The 20,238-nt window shown below is 42.9% G+C and overlaps 1 protein-coding gene and 1 pseudogene across 2 annotated transcripts in view; one reads left to right on the top strand and one right to left on the bottom strand.

Moving 5' to 3' along the window:
• PELP1 (proline, glutamate and leucine rich protein 1) overlaps positions 1-9,844 on the bottom strand; it is a 29,434-nt gene extending 19,590 nt beyond the window's left edge. The window contains exons 1-2 of one of the 2 annotated variants that reach the window (XM_060204222.1): positions 9,544-9,844; positions 266-330 (exon numbers count right to left, since the gene is read on the bottom strand). In XM_060204222.1, the coding sequence (XP_060060205.1) occupies positions 266-330; positions 9,544-9,792 (314 nt within the window). In that variant the 5' untranslated portion in view covers positions 9,793-9,844. The remainder of the gene's footprint in view (positions 1-265; positions 331-9,543) is intronic. The other variant, XM_007521592.3, reaches the window with a different exon arrangement.
• Positions 9,845-12,307: 2,463 nt separating this feature from the next.
• LOC103113696 (MICOS complex subunit MIC19-like) overlaps positions 12,308-20,238 on the top strand; it is a 17,637-nt pseudogene continuing 9,706 nt past the window's right edge.

Genomic DNA, 20,238 nt, shown 5'->3' with positions numbered 1-20,238 from the left:
GGTTTAAGCCCCTGGTCCCCACCTGCAGAGGGAAAACTTCACAAGTGGTGAAGCAGGGCTGCAGCTGTCTGTCTGCCTCTCTCCCTCTCTATTTCCCCCCTCCTCTCAATGCTCAGCTCTGGCTTATGGTGGTGCAGGGGATTAAGCGTGGGTTTGGAGCCTCAGGCATGAGAGTTTCTTTGCATATCCACTGTGCTATCTACCCCTGCCTCAGCCCACTTCTTAAGGGAGCAACCCACTGGAGAAAACAGGGTTAAAGACTTACCGGGTTTTGATAGAACCAAGACGTGCATTGCTGAGACCCACCAATGCCCCAACAGCTGACAGGTTCTGAGGAAAGCAAACAGGAAGGCGAGTCAGGACTAGGGTGCTAATGATGCAGAATGTCCCACAGTCCTCCCCGGCGCTGGCAGCTGTGAAATCATGTCTGAACTGGCATCCTTTGAGAGGTCTATGATTGCTGCTGTTGTTTTCAGTAGGCGAATAGCCACAGGTATTCTTCAAGTTGCCCTTCACTAAACATCCATAAGTGCTGTGGCCAATGAACATGAGACTCATTAACAAGTCATTCACCTCCAGGCAAATCCTCCTCTTCCTCCTATTCTGGGCTTCCATGGTGTTGCTAACATCAACACAGAGCCAGGGAGGTGGCACAGCAGACAAAGTGTTAGACTATTAAGCATAATCATGGTCCTAAGTTTGAGTCCCAGCATCCCATGTGCCACAGTGAGGCTCTGGTTTTCTTTCTCTCCCTCCCCCTCCCCCTTCCTCTCCCCCTCCCCTGCTCTTTAATGTATAAACCTTAGATAGATAGATAGATAGATAGATAGATGGCTAGTCAATCACAGCCTTCGGCCTATCCTCTCACTTTACCTGAAGTTCTAGAAGAGGTTTCCACCTCAGTGTTCCCACAGTAACCTCTCCATTCCTGGATGGCCATAGACCTTTCAAGGTTTATGACATATATATCAACCTAACAAACTCATCATACTAACCATTCATTCACTCAGCAAACATATTCATGACTCAGGTCAAAGAAAGAGAGAGAGAGAGAGAGAGCACTGAATAAAAATAAAGGTTCTCAGACTGTGAATATGGACCGACCTGCCAACATCCAAGTCCAATGGACAAGCAATTACAGAAGCCACAACTCCAACCTTCTGCACCCCATAAAGAATTCTGGTCCACACTCCCAGAGGGAGGAGATGATAGAAGATAATCAGAAGGCTCTGAACCCCAATTCTACCAAGATGCCAATTCACCAGCAATCTCAGTTTTTATACCATCACTGAAAAAGAATCAAATCTGGAAAACACTACAGGAAGCCAGGCACTGTTTCTCTTATCTAACAGAGGAGCTTGAAAAAGGAAAGACCCTCAGAAGTGGTAACAGGCATAGATGTGACTTAGAAAGGAAATGAAGGCAGAACAGTAGAAGTGAATAAAAATGGACACACACACAAAAAAAAAAGATAAGAGCTATAGACAGACAGACAAAGTCAACCCATACCTGTGACCTGGGGAGAACTGCATTTTCTTTTTTTTTTTTTTTGGTCATTTGTTTTATTCTTTTTTTTTTTATTTAAGAAAGGATTAATTAACAAAACCATAGGGTAGGAGGGGTACAACTCCACACAATTCCCACCGCCCAATCTCCATATCCCACCCCCTCCCCCGATAGCTTTCCCATTCTCTATCCCTCTGGGAGCATGGACCCAGGGTCATTGTGGGTTGCAGAAGGTAGAAGGTCTGGCTTCTGTAATTGCTTCCCCGCTGAACATGGGCGTTGACTGGTCGGTCCATACTGCATTTTCTAGTGGAGGGGGGTGGGGACACAGAACCCTGGTGATGGGACTGGTGTGGAATTATACCCCTATTATATAATTTTATACATCTGTATTTAACCACTAACAAAAACTTAAAAATAAGTAAAAGTAAAGTGTTTCCTCTCATAAAGGGAACATTCATTCACTTATTCAATAAATATCAAACCTCGGGAGTTGGGTGGTAGCACAGCGGGTTAATAAGCACACATGACACAAAGGACCCACGCAAGGATCCCGGTTCGAGCCCCCGGCTCCCCACCTGCAGGGGAGTCGCTTCACAGGCGGTGAAGCAGGTCTGCAGGTGTCTGTCTTTCTCTTCCCCCTCTCTGTCTTCCCCTCCTCTCTCCATTTCTCTCTGTCCTATCCAACAATGATGACAACAACAAAACAACAAGGGAAACAAAAGGGAATAAATATTTTTAAAAAAATAAAAATTAAACCTCAAGTGAGACGTTTGGGGAGCAGAAGCCCCTGTCCTAGTCAGAGACAAAGAAACAAACAGACGACCAGATAACAAACAGTACTTCAGCTGCTGCTCTGTGCTGTGGCACAGCATAAAGCAGAGCAAGGCAGAAAAGAAGAAAGGAGAACCTGGGGTAGGGCGAGCAGCGCTATGTGCAGTATGCAGGAAATCCAGCCCAGAAAGGTCATTTGGGCAGAGACCTAAAGTGAGACCAAATGTGGATTAATGGTTGCTGACCCATGACAGGCAAGGAGGGGTGGGGGAAAACGAGGAGTGACTCCCAGTGGGGACAAGGTTTCTGTTTTAAGTAATCAAAGTGCTTTACAACTGGCTGTGGTTATGGCTACACAACAAAGCAAATATAGTAGAAAAGCAATTGGAGGGAGTCAGGCAGTAGCGTAATGGGTTAAGCACATGTAGCACGAAGCACAAGGACCTGCATAAGGATCCCGGTTGGAGGCCCTGGCTCCCTACCTGCAGGGGTGTCACTTCACTACAGGCAGTGAAGCAGGTCTGCAGGTGTTTATCTTTCTCTCTCCCTCTGTCTTCCTTTCTTCTCTCCATTTCTCTCTGTCCTATCCAACAACGACGACATCAATAACAACAACAATAATAAAAAAAAAAACAAGGGCAACAAAAGAGAATAAATAAACATTAAAAAAACTATTGGATAAACGGCACATCTTCTAACAAAGTTACAGATACTAGATACAGGCTAGGGCTTAGGGTACTGGGTACAGGTGTACATGTATCCATAAGCATGGGGCAATTACATAACTCAAAGTAATAGCACTCAGTAGTAGTCGTCAGTGACTAGTCTTAGACCTAATAAACCTGGAATCCCAGTTGAAGTACCTAAAGAAGGTATCATCAATTCTCTAATCGATTAGACTTAGACCAAATTAGCTTGGCAATCTAGCAGAAAGGCCCAAAGACAAGATTCCAAAAAACTAATTCTGATTGGGCTCAACAAATGACACTCAATGTTTTAACAACTAGGAGAAAGTCTAAGGTCATCAGATAAAGAGAGAACTACATGAGCTGGATAAGGGCAAAAGAAGACTCAATAATGATCCTTTTGTGGTCTGGAAGGTGGTATAGTGGATCAAGCATGGACTCTCAAGCATGAGGTCCTGAGTTCAATCCCCAGCAACACATGTACCAGAGTGATGTCGGGTTATTTCCTTCTTTCTGCCTATCTTTCTCACTAATGGATAAATAAATAAAATCTTTAAAAAAAAAATAATAATAATAATGATCCTTTTGGGGCAGAGGTAGCTAGCATAATGGTTATGCAAAGAGACTCTCATGCCTGAGACTCCAAAGTCCCAGGTTTAGTCCCCTGCACCACTATAAACCAGAGTTGAGCAGTGCTCTGGTATAAAAAAATAAATAATGGCCCTTTGGGTCAATATGACACCCATCTGGGCCCTAATCAAAAAATTCTTGGATTGTCACACACATATGATGGGCCTAGGTCTCTAATGGAGCTCTCTCTGCATCACCACTGGTCACTTCCATCAGGAACAGCATCATAAGCCCTCTTGTGGCCTCACCATAAAGCAGCAATGGTAAAGACTGCCCAGTCTCTGAAGGGAGTGCCCTGCTACTCGAGTAAGACTGGTCCTGAAATGAGTGCAGCCTACAATGTTCCCAGTTGTGACCATGAGCTCAGACCAATAGGGACTTAAGAGATTACAAAGGCTCTGGTGCTAAATATCAATATATGTAGGCCCTGGGGCAGATGGATGGAGGTAATTTTATCCACAGTATGTTTTCAAGAATGGGAGCTACACTCTGTCCTAATCCAACTTTCTAGCCCTTTTCTCCACTCTGACACCATTATCTCAGACAATATTTTTATCCAACTTGATGCTAGCTATCAAACTCAAGCAAAACTACTATAGTTGTGGGCCCCTAGAAACATGCCTAAAATGGATTTCCTAGCTTTCTTCCACCCTAAGATTCCTGATCTCATCTGCTCTTTTCCTACTTTTTGGTTCCTGTTCATTAACCATTTTGTCTCACTTTATGTCCTGCCACCTTCCAGACACCAAGTTACAGACACTATCATGATTCCATCCTGACTTCTCTGGGTAGATGACCTCACCAATGTGTCCTGGAACTTTACCTCCACAGAGCTTTATCCCACTAGGGAAACAGAAACAGGCTGGGGGTATGGATAGACCTGCCAACACCTATGTTCAGTGGAGAAGCAATTAAAGAAGCCACAACTCCTACCTTCTGAACCCCAAAACAATCTTGATCCATACTCTCAGTGGGGGAGAAGTGATAGGAAGAGGATGAGAGGGCTCTGCACTCCAGCTCCGTCAGCACCCGAAGAGACAGGAGGAAAAAAGGGAGGAACATTTGGATGTAGTAACAGGGTCATGAGTGGCTTGGGGGTGGGGGTGGGGGTAGCAGGACTAAACCTGGAAGGAAAAGGGGGTAATTATATACAAATCTAGAGAGTTGTAGAGATGCTAGTTAGCCCATGTCTGCAAACTTGGGAGAACTGCGGTGGTTTGAATGGAGGGATTGGGGATTCAAAACTCTGGTGGTGGGAACGATATGGAATTATATATACATACCCTGTTGACATGTAGTTTTGTAAATCACTAATTAAAAAAATTAAAACAATTGGGGGTCGGGCAGTAGCGCAGCAGGTTAAGCGCACATGGCATGAAGTGCAAGGACCGGTTTAAGCATCTCCACTTGCAGGGGGTCCCAGTTTGAACCCCCCAGCTCTCCACCTGCAGGGGAGTTGCTTCACAAGCAGTGAAGCAGGTCTGCTGGTATTTTTCTCTCCCCTCTCTGTCTTCCCCTCCTCTCTCCATTTCTCTCTGTCCTATCAAACAATGATGACATCAATAACAACTATAACAATAAAAAAAAAAAGCAAGGGCAACAAAAGGGAAAAACAAAAAAATAAAATGAAAACAACTGGATTATGTAACATATCATTGTTATTTTTTAAGATTTTATTTACTTATTAATGAGAAACATAGGAGGAGAGACAAAGAACCAGGCATCACCCTGGTACATGTCCTGCCAGGGATTGAACTCAGGACATCATGCTTGAGAGTCCAATGCTTTATCCACTGCACCACCTCCCAGACCACTGTTTTTGTTTTTCTAAGATTTATTTTATGAGAAAAGCCAGAGCACCATCCTAGCACATGCAGTGTTGGGGATTAAGCCCTGACTCCCTGGAACAGATGCTATGCTCTTACCTGCTGAGGCATCTCCCTGGTCTCTACTTTAAATGTATAGTATGTGAAGTTAGGGAAATAGCAATAATGGCTAGGCAAATAGATTTTTATGCCTAAAACACTAAGGTCTCAGGTTCAGTTCCCAGTGCCACCATAAGCCACAGCTGAGCAGTGCTCTGATAATTAAGTATGTGAATAATATCTCAATAAAGCTGTTGCTATTTTTCCAACAATTTCATAACTTGGTAGTAACAAAATAGGTATTTCAGGCAGAAAGAAAAGGCAAAGGTTACATGATGGGAACACGCCTGGCATATCTGAAGAACAAACAGACTTGTTGATGGTGAAGAATGAGCAACAGAAATAATAAAACATGACATTCTAGAAGCACGACCAGACACTGCAGAGCCATGCATGTGATTGTTGAGTTTTACTGTGAATAGAAGTCAAGAGGGAGAAGGGAATTAGTCAGAGGACTGATATTATCTAACTTACGATATCTTTTTTTTTTTTTTTTTTTTTTAACCAGAGCACTGTTCAGCTCTGACTTATGGTGGTGCGGGGGATTGAACCTGGGACTTTGGAGCCTCAAGCATGAGTCTGTTTGCATAACCATTACGGTATCTACCCTCTGCCCTAATGATATATTTGTTTTATATTATTATTTATTTATTTTCCCTTTTGTTGCCCTTGTCTTTTTTAACTATTGTTGTAGTCATTATTGTTGTCGTCATTGTTGGATAGGACAGAGAGAAACGGAGAGAGGAGGGGGAAGACAGAGAGGGGGAGAGAAAGACAGACACCTACAGACCTGCTTCACCGTGTGTTAAGTGACTCCCCTGCAGGTGGGGAGCCAGGGGCTCAAACCCAGACCCTTGGGCTCATCCTTGCACTTTGCACCACGTGTGCGCTTAACCCGATGCACTACCACCCAACTTCAAACAATATCTTTTTTAAACCTAGGGAAAATGCTCTGGTCTCTTTCTCATTCATATATATAAATGTTAACTGTGCTAAAGTTTCATTTTTTGAATTACTGAGTTTGTGGTAGCTAAGAGAAAGCAAAATTATTGATTAAGCCTAGATGATAATTAATCTTTTTTATTTTTTTATTTATTAATGAGAAAGATAGGAGGAGAGAGAGAGAGAGAACCAGCATCACTCTGGTACATGTGCTGCTGGGGATTGAACTCGGGACCTCATAACTTGAGAATCCAATGCTTTATCCACTGTGCCACCACCCGGACCACAATCAATGAATCTTTTTCCCTCTATCTCTCAAGCTCCAGATCCACTTACTTTCCTTCACTTCTCATTTCAGCTAGACTAGAAATTCTCCTAAGTCCTATTTCTCTACCTAGATATACTCAGTAAATGTCTGACTAAAAATCTATGAAGAAGCAAAGAAGACTTTTCACAAATTTTAAGTATTAAGAATCTAATATAGGAGACAAAAGTAGGGAAAAAAATCAAGGCAGGATATACCAAAAAAAAATGTGACACAAAACAATATATATATTGCTGAAGACTAAATCTGGAACTTCAGAGCCTAAGGCATAAAAATCATTTTCCAGGAGTCGGGCAGTAGCACAGCAGATTAAGTACGGGTGGTGCAAAGCACAGACCAGGGTAAGGATCCCGGTTTGAGCCCCAGCTCCCCACCTGCAGGGGAGTCGCTTCACAGGCATTGAAGCAGGTCTGCAGGTGTCTATCTTTCTTTCCCCCTCTCTGTCTTCCCCTCCTCTCTGATTTCTCTCTCCTACCCAACACCATAAATAACAACAACTACAACAATAAAAAAGGGCAACAAAAGGGAATAAATAAGTAAAAGATATTTATTAAAAAATCATTTTCCAAGCACCAGGTGGTAGCACAGCGATTAAGTGCACATAGTACAAAGCACAAGGACCAGCATAAGGATCCCAATCAGAGCCCCTGGCTCCCCACCTGCAGGGAGGTGGCTTCACAAACAGTGAAGCAGGTCTGCAGGTGTCTATTTTCTCTCCCCCTCTTGATTTCTCTATGTCCTATCCAACAACAACAACAATAATAAACAACAAGGGAAAAATTAGCCTCTAGGAGCAGTGGATTCCTAGTGCAGGCACTAAGCCTCAGTGATAACCCTGGAGGCAAAAAAAAAAAAAAAAAATCACTTTCTAAAAGCATTATGCCATCTCCCAGACTTGGCTCAGGTAATATTAACATTTAGCTTCCTATATCAACCTGATTTTTTCCCTCAAAATTCTACTACTTCAGACATTGGAAATAAGATTTAGTTTGTGTTGCCTGCCTTGAGGCAGGAGAATTGAAAGAAATCACACATTTACATACAAAATAGGTATTTCAAAAAGTAAGCTGGTGTGATGTATTGCACTGAAGTAAAGGACTCAGGGGAAGAGGCTTTGAGGTCCTGGTGCAAGACAGTGAGAGGTTTTTGCATAAAGCTGAGAAATTTCACACATGTACCAACAACTCTATTTACTGTAAACCATTAATCCCCACAATAAAAAATAAACAACAAATAATAAAAATTAACTTGGAAACACAAGAATTAGAGGGGATATATATATATACACCTCCTTCTTCTGAAACTACCATGAGACAGCAGAAGCGCGGTTTTATCATCCTAAGGAATAATCAGCAATGTTAATGTAAGTAGTAAATGAAATAATCCCTGACAAATTTGTGGCTAATACTATTAAGACACAGCAGGCCAGGACTACTCTTCTTAAAAAGAAGCAAAAGGCTGGGGAGGTAGGGTTAGCAAAATAGCTCACCTGCACAGTGCACTTGTTTTGCCATGAATGAGGCCCAGCCTGGCCCCCTCACAGAAGGTTCAGTGCTGTGGTGTGTGTCTCTGAAAAAGTCACCCTGCGGCAATGAAGCTCAAATTATGATGATTAAATGAATAAATACAGCTGGGATGGTCCCAATAATAAAGGTAAGACCTCATGTACATGAAGAATGGGTACAACTAGGAGCAAGGCTGGGAGAGAGAATGGAGAATGAAGACAAAATTATAGAAACCTCTATCACCAACTAGGCACACTGTCTTCTTAGAAATCAGTGCCTTTACCTAGGCAAAATGATGGGAATTCAAGTTAGGATGGGACCAAAAGGAAAGATATGGAAAGGAGTGGACAGATCTGAGAGCTACTCAAAGGATAAAATCTACAGATGACATGAGAATACATATGGGGGGGGGGGCGGGTATTTAGGACAGCACCTAGGTCTCTAGTTTGCACAACTGAGTGAATGTTAAGATTCTATTCTTAATACAATCCAAAGAACCCTTCTAAGGCCATCTACAAAGGTCTACGAGATTTATCTACCCAGCTCACCAGTCTCATCCTCTTTTTTAATCTCAAGAACAATGCCTTTCTTTTCAGTTCCTGGCTACCACTGTGAACTTTCCCACAGGAACTTTCCAAGGCCTATGCGGCCCTTCCCATTTTTCTTCCACTAACCCAACTCCTACTCATCCTTGGTGGAAGGTTGGGGGTGGATAGAGGAAAGGTCTTGGCTCAAGCTCCAGTACTTCAGGAAAATCTCTACAATTCCCTAGACTTCTACTACACAATTCTCATTGTATTCCACAGAATCTTCTCCATCGACACAACTGTAGCGGAAGCGCCCATATCTGACACCCTTGGTTAAGAGTTCGGGAAATAGCTACACCAGCTCAATAACTCAGCCGAAACAATCCCCTAAAACAAAGTCCTAGGGGGATAAAAATTAAAAATTAAATAAAGCCAAAGATCATACAACTAGTGTGTGATCGCGCCTGCAATCGAATTTGATCATGGTGACTTCCGATGTCTCGCAACAAAAAAAGTGACGCCGTCCAGCCTCTTCTAAGAGTTTCTACTCGGGGCAAATAAAGAAATGCGTGGTTCTCGCCCACACTAACAAGCTGGATCCTCTCTCAGCCCCCAGAGACCTCTTTCCCTCCAGCTCCATGCTGCAGGGCACTGCACCGAGACCCTGGCGCGTCGCTGCGGCGCCCGCCTTCCAACCCGGCAGCCGGCAGAGGCTACACTCACCTGGGCCCCGCCCACCGTCCCATGCAGCCGCAGGAGGCACATGAGCCCGGGCAAATGTGGGGCCGAGCGGGCTGGAGGATGAACTGAAGCGACTGCGGACCCCGCTCGGGGCTGCAGCAACCCAGACACGCTCTCCAGTAACAGCAGGCGAAGACGTGGGCCCGAGTTGACGGCTGAGAGACCCCCAGTCCCGCCCGGAACCCCAGCCGCGGAGCCCGCAGAGGGCCCGCTAAGAACGGCTGCCGCCATCTTCCCCCGGCTCTAATGGTGGCGTGGCGCGATGACGCAAACAGCCTGCGACGGGCGCCTCCTGGGGCAGGAGAGCGAAGAGGGGTCTGCGGCCCTGCGCATTGGGGGGAATGGCGCTGGAACTGGTTCTGACTTGACCGGGAGAGGTTCGCTCCGGGTGTCAGGGCGGAGCGACAGGACGCGGACAGTTTAGTTCCGGGAGAGTGAAGGATTGGCTGATGGGCGGCCCTGCAGGACTGAGGCTGTGCGAGCGGGTGGGCGGTTCAAATGCTTGAACTACGGGTGGAGGACAAAAGGCGCCAGGGTTCGGAAACTAACGCAACTTGAGGTCCAAGTCCCTCTAGAGTTCAGGGGTAGATACGGAACAGTGTCTGAAATCATAGATTTATTCTTTCTTTCGACAGAGGGAGAGAGAGAGAGAGTGAAATAGACCACAGCACCGAAGCTCCCTTCAGTGCGGCGGGGGCCAGGTTCAAACTTGGGTCACGCACATGGCAAAGAACTCGGATTCTTTTTAACGGTAGTTACAAACTAGAAACACAGTACATTCGCCTTGCAAGAAGGAACTCAGCCCTACAGGGGGCATAAAGTAAAAGCCTTATGGGCTGCGGAGGTATCCAGAGGTAGCACTTCAGACTTCCATGCCTTAGACACCCTTCCTCCACCCCTCAGGCTGCAGTTACAGCCCCTCGCACCTCGCACCTCCATGTACCAGCTCCGAATAGCGCTGCCGTCAGTCTCTCTCGTTAACAAACTTTTTTCTTTTCATTTTATTTATTAACTTATTGGATAGAGACAGCCAGACATCGAGAGGGGAGGGGGAGAGAGAGAGAGAGAGAGAGAGAGAGAGGGAGAGGGACCTGCAAAACTTTCCCCCTGCAGATAAGGGGCCAGGAGCTTTAACTTCTCTCTCTCTCTCCCTCCCTCCCTCCTTCTTCCTCTGCCTCTCTTATGAAAATAAATCTTTCCTAATATTAAGAAATACACAAGTATAGTTTACAAGAGAAGAAGTCTGACTTTTTCACTAAATCTATGTTGTGAAATTTTTAATTTTAATCTGGGTAGTACAGTGAAGTATGTGCATCATGACTTAATGTTTGTGTTGTCAAATACTACTGTTCCCATGTTTCCCTGATGCAGACATTTTAATATGCACTCTTTTTAATTTTTTTTTACTTTTTTTTTTTTTGTATTTTGTATTGTTTACCAGAGCACTACTCAGCTCTGGCTTATGGTGGTACTGGGGATTGAACCTAGGACTATGGAGTCTCAGACATGAAAGTATCTTTGCAAGCGCAGGTGGCGCTAAGCGCAAGGACCGACATGAGGATCCCGGTTAGAGCCCCCGGCTCCCCACCTGCAGGGGAGTCGCTTCACAGGTGGTGAAGCAGATCTGCAGGTGTCTGTCTTTCCTCCTCTCTGTCTTCCCCTCCTCTCTCCATTTCTCTCTGTCCTATCCAACAACGACGACATCAACCACAACAACAATAAAAAGATAAAAAGACAACAAGGGCAACAAAAGGGAAGATAAATAAATAAAAATTACAAAAAAAAAAAAAAAGAAAGTATCTTTGCAAAACCGCTAATGAAGGGTTTTTTATTATTTTTATTTATTTATTGGATAGAGACAGCCAGAAATTGAGAAGGAAGGCGGTGACAGAGAGGGAGAGAGAAAGAGACACCTGCAGCACTGCTTCACCACTTGCAAAGCCTTCCTCCTGCAGGTGAGGACCAGGTGCTTGAACCTGGGTCCTTGTACATTGTTACATGTGCAGTCAACCAAGTGCACCACCACCGGCCCCAGTTAATATGCACTCTTAATGCCTTTATCTTTGTATATTTTATTGCACAAAGATAATCTAATAAATTTGAGTTACAGTTATAATCCAAGGGTTATCCTTTCCCTCCCATTTGCTCTCCGTCAAACCTATTATTGAGTCCTGGCATTTTGCCTCCAAAATAAATTAACCCAGTAGGATTAGTTTTTCTCATTTTTCCCCTATGACCAGTGCTACTCTGCTCCAAATCACTATTCTTTTTCGCCTGACCTCTTTATTGCTCTCCTTGCTTACCTCTGTACTCTCTGTCATCCCTCACAAAAGAATGTGAATGGTCAATTTTTTTATGTTTTGCTTTATTTTAATGAAAGAGAGACACAGAGAGGAAGAGACAGAGAAAAGAGCAGAGCACTGCTCAGCTCTGGTTTCTGATGGTGCTGGGGACTGAACCTGGGACCTCAGAGGCTCAGTCGTGAAAGTCTTTTGCAGAACCATTATGCTGTCTCCCCAGCCCTATGATCTTTTCAAATGTAAATTGGTTCTTGGCACTAGTGCCCCTCTTTTAGTGACTTCCAAATGCGATATGAATGAAATCTCTTGGACATAGGTGTGTGCTCATGTGGCCGGCAGTGCTTGTGGGTCCATGTTCAGTCTCTGTGGGAGCAGAAGCGGCAGCTGCCATGGGCCATGGGCAGGACAGCTAGTATCTGCTGGGCCCACCTTCAAGGAGGGTAAGAATGAGACATCATGGTAGTAAAGGCCATAGGCTTCCAAGAAATGTGATTGATCATATGAAGGAAACTTCTCCATCTGGTTTGAAGTCTCAGCAATATTCTGCTTATGATGCCTCAGTTTCTTTCTTTCTTTTTTTTAAAGAATTTTATTTATTGGGAGTCGGGTGGTAGTGCAGCAGGTTAAGCGCATGTGGTGCAAAGCGCAAGGACTGATTAGGATCCCGGTTCAGAGCCCCGGCTCCCCACCTGCAGGGGAGTCACTTCACAGGCGGTGAAGCAGGTCTGCAGGGGTATTTCTGTCTCTCTTCCTCTCTATCTCCCCCTTATCTCTCAATTTATCGCTGTCTCTATCCAATAACAAATAAAAAATATTTTATTTATTTATGAGAAAGAGAGAAAGAACCAGACATCACTCTGGCACATGTGCTGCCAGGGATCAAACTCGGGACCTCATGCTTGAGAGTCCAAAATTTTATCACTGCGCCACCTCCTGGACCACATGGTGCCTCAGTTTCTGAAGAATTTAAAAGAACAGCAGCTGAGGAGTTAGCCTTGGAGGAAGCCAAGAAAGTATCTGCAAATTAAAATTGATAAAACAAAGCAAAGAACTGTATCAGTTAACCTGAGCTATTTTTCAATAGCGGGTAAGGAATGAGGAGGAAGGCTCTAAGGTAAAACACCTGGCTAAGCAGCTGGAAGAAAAGGACCAAGTGGTAAAGAAGCAGGATATGTTCTACAAAGAGCAGCTGGCTAGACTGGAGGAGAAGAGCTCAGAGTTCTACAGAGTCACCACTGAAGAGATGGAAGTAAAGTTCAAGCATTATGGGTCACATGCCAGTCTTTGCTCATTTGCAGGCCAAAATTCTCAAGTGGTACCACCAGAACAACCAGCAGACCATCAACTGCTCAGCTCTAGCTACCCAATGCATGTGCTGCGTCAACAGGCCAACCAGAGCGTGCTTGAAAAGGAAAGATTACGGACTTCCAGAGGCGGAGCTACGAGCAGCAGATCGCTTTCTCTCCTCTCCTCTCCTCTCCTCTCCCGGATCAACTAGGAATACCAAAGGAGACCACCAAGACCGAAACAAGACAGGACTAGAATGACCACAGGAACCCAGTAAATCACCCGTGAGTACAAACACGCGTGGCTGGTGACAGAGAGGAGAGAGGGGCCTAAAGAGAGATTAAGTGACTACTAACAGTTCAACAGTTTATCAGTGGAGACACCACCTCCAGTCTGCTCCACAACAAGGGGACAGCTGAAGGGAGGAAAGGACTCCCCAGAGACTCACTAAGTGCAACTCTGAGTCTCCATTGTTACTACCCTCAGAATCTGGAGCAGCAACAGGGAGGGACACCAGGGGACAGAGATCTAACCGGGAAACTCAGGAGAAGACCTATACCTTGGTGGCATAGCTGAGGGGCTGTGAAAGTCTCTTTGCATAACCACTAGATTATCTCTGCCACACCCTGCTTTATCTCTTGGTCAGGAGTCAGTGATTAAGCTAAGAAGCCTATTGATAGTTTAAAAGACCTCAGGCTCCCATAGCATACAGGGAAGAAAAAAAAAAGAGCCTTTTACACCACTGAGCTCCAACTCAGGGATTGAAAAAACTGTTAACATATATAAAATGGTTAAAACAACAAGAAAAAATATTGGAGACTCGAACCAGGACAAGAGTCCAGCTAAAAGTCCTCCAGAGGGTGAAGCACAAAACAATGAGTTCAACATCCAAACATTAGCTAAGGAAATAATAACAGGAGTGAGTAAAGAATTTGAAAAAATTGTAATCAGAAATGCAGGAACAAAAAATGAGAATATGGAAGAAAATTCTAATTATCTCATGGTTATTAGAGAGCTGAAAGCTGAAATCGCTGAGCTAAGAAGGCAACTAGCTGAACAAGCTAAAACAGTATCAGAGCAGGGCAACAAAATAGATGAACTCCAGAAAGCAGTAGAGGGCAGAGAGAATAGAATCTATGAGGCTGAAGACAGAATTAGCAAGACTGAGGATGAATTAGAGACAACTAAAAAAGAAGTAAGAGATCTCAAAAAGAGATTAAGAGATGTTGAAAACAACAACAGAGTCCTATGGGATGACTTCAAAAGAAACAATATACGCATTATTGGCTTACCAGAGGAAGAAAGAGAAGGAGAGAAAGAAAGCATTCTCCAGGCCATAATAGCTGAAAATTTCTCTAGTCTAGACAACACCAAAGACATAAAGATTCAAGAAGCCCAGAGGGTCCCAAACAGAATTAACCCAGACCTAAAGACACCAAGACATGTCATACTTAGAATGGAAAGGAATAAGGATAAAGAAAGGATCCTCAAGGCTGCAAGAGAAAAACAAAGAGTCACCTAAAGGAAAACCCATAAGATTAGCAGCAGACTTCTCCATACAAACACTACAGGCCAGAAGAGAATGGCAAGATATCTATCGAGTGCTCAATGAGAAAAGCTTTCAGCCAAGAATACTATATCCTGCTAGACTGTCATTCAGACTAGATGGAAGCATCAAAACCTTCTCAGACAAGCAACAGTTGAAGGAAGCAACCATCACCAAGCCTGCCCTGAAAGAAGTTCTGAAAGGTCTCCGATAAACAACCAGACCACCACAAATAGGACGTATATCAAAACACTCTAAAACTCTTCAAGAATGGCGTTAAAATATCTTCTATCTTTGATATCAATAAATGTCAATGGCCTGAATTCACCTATTAAAAGACACAGAGTAGGAAGATGGATCAGAAAACACAACCCAACAATATGTTGTCTACAGGAAACTCACCTAACTCAGCAAGACAAACACAGACTTAAAGTGAAAGGATGGAAAACTATCATACAAGCCAATGGCCCACAAAAAAGGGCAGGAACAGCTATTCTCATATCTTACATGATAGACTTTAAAATAGATAAGATTAAAAAAGATAGGAATGGACACTACTTAATGCTCAGAGGATCAGTCAATCACGAGGACTTAACAATTATTAATATCTATGCACCCAATGAGAAGCCATCTAAATACATCCAACTTCTACTGAAAGAGCTACAGCAATATATTAACAGTAACACAATCATAGTAGGGGACTTCAACACCTCACTATCTCAACTTGACAGATCATCCAGGAAGAAAATCAGTAAAGACATAAGGGAGCTAAATGAAGAGATAGATAAACTAGAACTATTGGACATTTTCAGAGTCATTCATCCCAAGAAACTGGAATACACATTTTACTCAAATCCACATGGATCATTCTCAAGGATAGACCATATGTTAGGCCACAAAGACAGCATCAGCCAATTCAAGAGCACTGAAATCATCCCAAGCATCTTCTCAGACCACAGTGGAATTAAACTAACACTTAACAATCAACAAAAGATTAGTAACAGTCCCAAAATGTGGAAGCTCAACAGTACACTTCTTAACAACTTCTGGGTCAAAGAGGAAATCAAGGAAGAAATCAAAATGTTTCGAGAATTCAATGAAAATGAAGACACAAGCTATCAAAATATTTGGGACACAGCTAAAGCAGTCCTAAGAGGGAAGTTCATAGCTATACAAGCACACATTAGGAAACAAGAAAAGGCACAAATAAACAGCCTGATTGCACATCTTAAAGACCTAGAAGAAGAACAACAAAGGAATCCTAAAGCAACCAGAAGGACAGAAATCACTAAAGTTAGGGCAGAAATAAATAACATTGAGAATAGGAAAACCATACAAAAGATCAATGAAAGTAAATGTTGGTTCTTCGAAAGAGTGAACAAAATCGACAAACCTTTAGCCAGACTCACAAAACAAAAAAGGGAGATGACCCAAATAAATCGGATAGTAAATGAAAGAGGAGATATCACAACAGACACTGCAGAAATTCAACATATCATGAGAGGCTTCTATGAACAACTATATGCCACCAAGCTAGAGAACCTGGAAGAAATGGACGATTTCCTAGATACCTACCAACTTCCAAAACTAAGTAAAGAGGAAGTGGATAACATGAACAGGCCCATCACAGCTAATGAAATTGAAACAGTTATCAAAAATCTCCCCAAAAATAAAAGTCCTGGACCAGATGGTTTTACAAATGAATTCTACAAAACTTTCAAAGAAGAACTAATACCTCTACTTTTAAAAGTCTTCCAGAAGATTGAAGACACTGGAATACTCCCTGCCAGCTTCTATGAAGCCAACATCACCCTGATACCAAAAGCAGACAGGGACACAACCAAAAAAGGAAACTACAGACCAATATCTCTGATGAACATAGATGCGAAAATATAGAACAAAATTCGAGCCAACCGGATACAGCAGTATATCAAAAAGATGGTTCATCATGACCAAGTGGGGTTTATCCCAGGCATGCAAGGTTGGTTTAATATACGTAAGTCAATCAATGTGATCCATCACATCAACAAAAGCAAGACCAAAAACCACATGGTCATATCAATAGATGCAGAGAAAGCCTTTGACAAAATACAACATCCCTTTATGATCAAAACACTACAAAAAATGGGAATAGATGGAAAATTCCTGAAGATAGTGGAGTCTATATATAGCAAACCTACAGCCAACATCATACTCAATGGTGAAAAACTGGAAGCATTTCCCCTCAGATCAGGTACTAGACAGGGCTGCCCACTATCACCATTACTATTCAACATAGTGTTGGAAGTTCTTGCCATGGCAATCAGGCAGGAGCAAGGAATTCAAGGGATACAGATTGGAAGAGAAGAAGTCAAACTCTCCTTATTTGCAGATGACATGATAGTATACATGGAAAAACCTAAGGAATCCAGCAAGAAGCTTTTGGAAATCATCAGGCAATACAGTAAGGTGTCAGGCTATAAAATTAACATTCAAAAGTCAGTGGCATTCCTCTATGCAAACACTAAGTTAGAAGAAATTGAAATCCAGAAATCAGTTCCTTTTTCTATAGCAACAAAAACAATAAAATATCTAGGAGTAAACCTAACCAAAGAAGTGAAAGACTTGTATACTGAAAATTATGAGTCACTACTCAAAGAAATTGAAAAAAGACACAAAGAAGTGGAAAGATATTCCATGTTCATGGGTTGGTAGAATTAACATCATCAAAATGAATATATTACCCAGAGCCATCTACAAATTTAATGCTATCCCCATCAAGATCCCAAGCACATTTTTTAGGAGAATAGAACAAATGCTACAAATGTTTATCTGGAACCAGAAAAGACCTAGAATTGCCAAAACAATCTTGAGAAAAAAGAACAGAACCGGAGGCATCACACTCCCAGATCTCAAACTGTATTATAGGGCCATTGTCATCAAAACTACTTGGTACTGGAACATGAACAGACACACTGACCAGTGGAATAGAATTGAGAGCCCAGAAATGAGGCCCCACATGTATGGACATCTAATCTTTGACAAAGGGGCCCAGACTATTACATGGGGAAAGCAGAGTCTCTTCAACAAATGGTGTTGGAAACAATGGGTTGAAACATGCAGAAGAATGAAACTGAATCACTGTATTTCACCAAATACAAAAGTAAATTCCAAGTGGATCAAGGACTTGGATGTTAGACCAGAAACTATCAGATACTTAGAGGAAAATATTGGCAGAACTTTTTTCCGCATAAATTTTAAAGACATTTTCAACGAAACGAATCCAACTACAAGGAAGACTAAGGCAAGTATAAACCTATGGGACTACATCAAATTAAAAAGCTTCTTCACAGCAAAAGAAACCACTACCCAAACCAAGAGACCCCTCACAGAATGGGAGAAGATCTTTACATGCCATACATCAGATAAGAGTTTAATAACCAATATATATAAAGAGCTTGCCAGACTCAACAACAAGACAACAAATAACCCCATCCAAAAATGGGGGGAGGACTTGGACAGAATATTCACCACAGAAGAGATCCAAAAGGCTGAGAAACACATGAAAAAATGCTCCAAGCCTCTGATTGTCAGAGAAATTCAAATAAAGACAACAATGAGATATCACTTCACTCCTGTGAGAATGTCATACATCAGAAAAGGTAACAGCAGCAAATGCTGGAGAGGGTGTGGGGTCAAAGGAACCCTCCTGCACTGCTGGTGGGAATGTCAATTGGTCCAACCTCTGTGGAGAACAGTCTGGAGAACTTTCAGAAGGCTAGAAATGGACCTACCTTATGACCCTGCAATTCCCCTCCTGGGGATATATCCTAAGGAACCCAACACACCCATCCAAAAAGATCTGTGTACACATATGTTCTTGGCAGCACAATTTGTAATAGCCAAAACTTGGAAGCAACCCAGGTGTCCAACAAGAGATGAGTGGCTGAGCAAGTTGTGGTATATATACACAATGGAATACTACTCAGCTGTAAAAAATGGTGACTTCACTGTTTTCAGCCGATCTTGGATGGACCTTGAAAAAATCATGTTGAGTGAAATAAGTCAGAAACAGAAGGATGAATTTGGGATGATCTCACTCTCAGGCCGAAGTTGAAAAACAAGACCAGAAAAGAAAACACAAGTCGGACCTGAAATGGAATTGGAGTATTACACCAAAGTAAAAGACTCTGGGGTGGGTGGGTGGGTGGGGAGAATACAGGTCCATTTAAAATGATGAATGACATAGTGGGGGTTGTATTGTTAAATGGGAATCTGGGGAATGTTATGCATGTACAAACTATTGTATTTACTGTTGAATGTAAAGCATTAATTCCCCAATAAAGAAATTAAAAAAAAAAGGGAAAGATAAGGGAGTCAGGCGGTAGCGCAGCGGGCTATGCGCAGGTGGTGCAAAGCTGAAGGACTGGCTTAAGGATCCCAGTTCAAGCCCCCGGCTCCCCACCTGCAGTGGGGGTCACTTCACAGGCAGTGAAGCAGGTCTGCAGGTGTCTTTCTTTCTCTCCCCTCTCTGTCTTCCCCTCCTCTCTCCATTTCTCTCTGTCCTATCCAACAACGATGATATCAATAACAACAAAAATAATAACTACGACGACAATAAAATAAAAAAAGGAAAGATAAAATTATCTTTCAGAACCAGCAAAACTCCTCTAGCACTAATTCCAAAAGTGGAATGTGTTATTTTTCCTCTTAAGAAAGTAGGGGACCAGGTGGTGGCACACCCAGTTAAGCACTCATAGTACTAAGGGTAAACACCCTTGTATGGTTCAATCCCTCAGCTCCCTACCTGCATCAGGGGATGCTTCGCAAGTGGCAAAGCAGGTTTACAGGTGTCTCTTTCTCCCTCTCTATCTCTCCCTCCTCTCTCAATTTCTCTCTGTCCTACCCAATAAAATGAAACAAACAAACAAAAACAAAAATGGCTGCCTGGAGCAGGGGATTCATGGTGCTGGCACTAAGCCCCAATGATAACCCTGGAGAAATAAAAAGTAAATCAATAGGGGCCAGGCAGTGGTGTACCCAATAGAATATATATGTTATCACACTCATGTACCTGGCTTCAAGCTCCTGGTCCCCACTTGCAGCGAAAAAGCTTCATGAGCAATAGAGCAGTACTGTAGGTTTCTCTCTTCTGTCTTCTCTTCCCACTCAATTTTCCTCTGTCTCTATCAAAAGAAAAATAAATAAGATTTTGAAAGAAAACCATGGAAAGAGAAGCATTGTAGTGGATATTCAGCTGAAGCATATTACCATTTGATCAGCAACAATTTTGCAAGGCTTGAGGTCAACACCAGGGAACACACATCAAGGACATGCCAGCATGCTACTATGCCTCATTTCTGACAATTAAGAGAAAGGCAGCCCTACCTTTTGTATATTCAGTTCGACTTTCTCTTCTCCTCATGTCCATAAGTTGATGACCCTCCACAATAACACAGCTTGATGTGGTGCAGGATAAATTAACTGGAGTGGAGAGAGAAAAGAGGAAGAAAACCTTATTCTTAGAGAAAACAGTGCTGGATGGAATTCTCTAGATAGAGATGC

The sequence above is a fragment of the Erinaceus europaeus genome, chromosome 12 (genome assembly GCF_950295315.1).
Source record: "Erinaceus europaeus chromosome 12, mEriEur2.1, whole genome shotgun sequence".
NCBI lineage: Eukaryota > Metazoa > Chordata > Mammalia > Eulipotyphla > Erinaceidae > Erinaceus > Erinaceus europaeus.
This window is presented reverse-complemented; position numbering and strand designations above follow the sequence as displayed.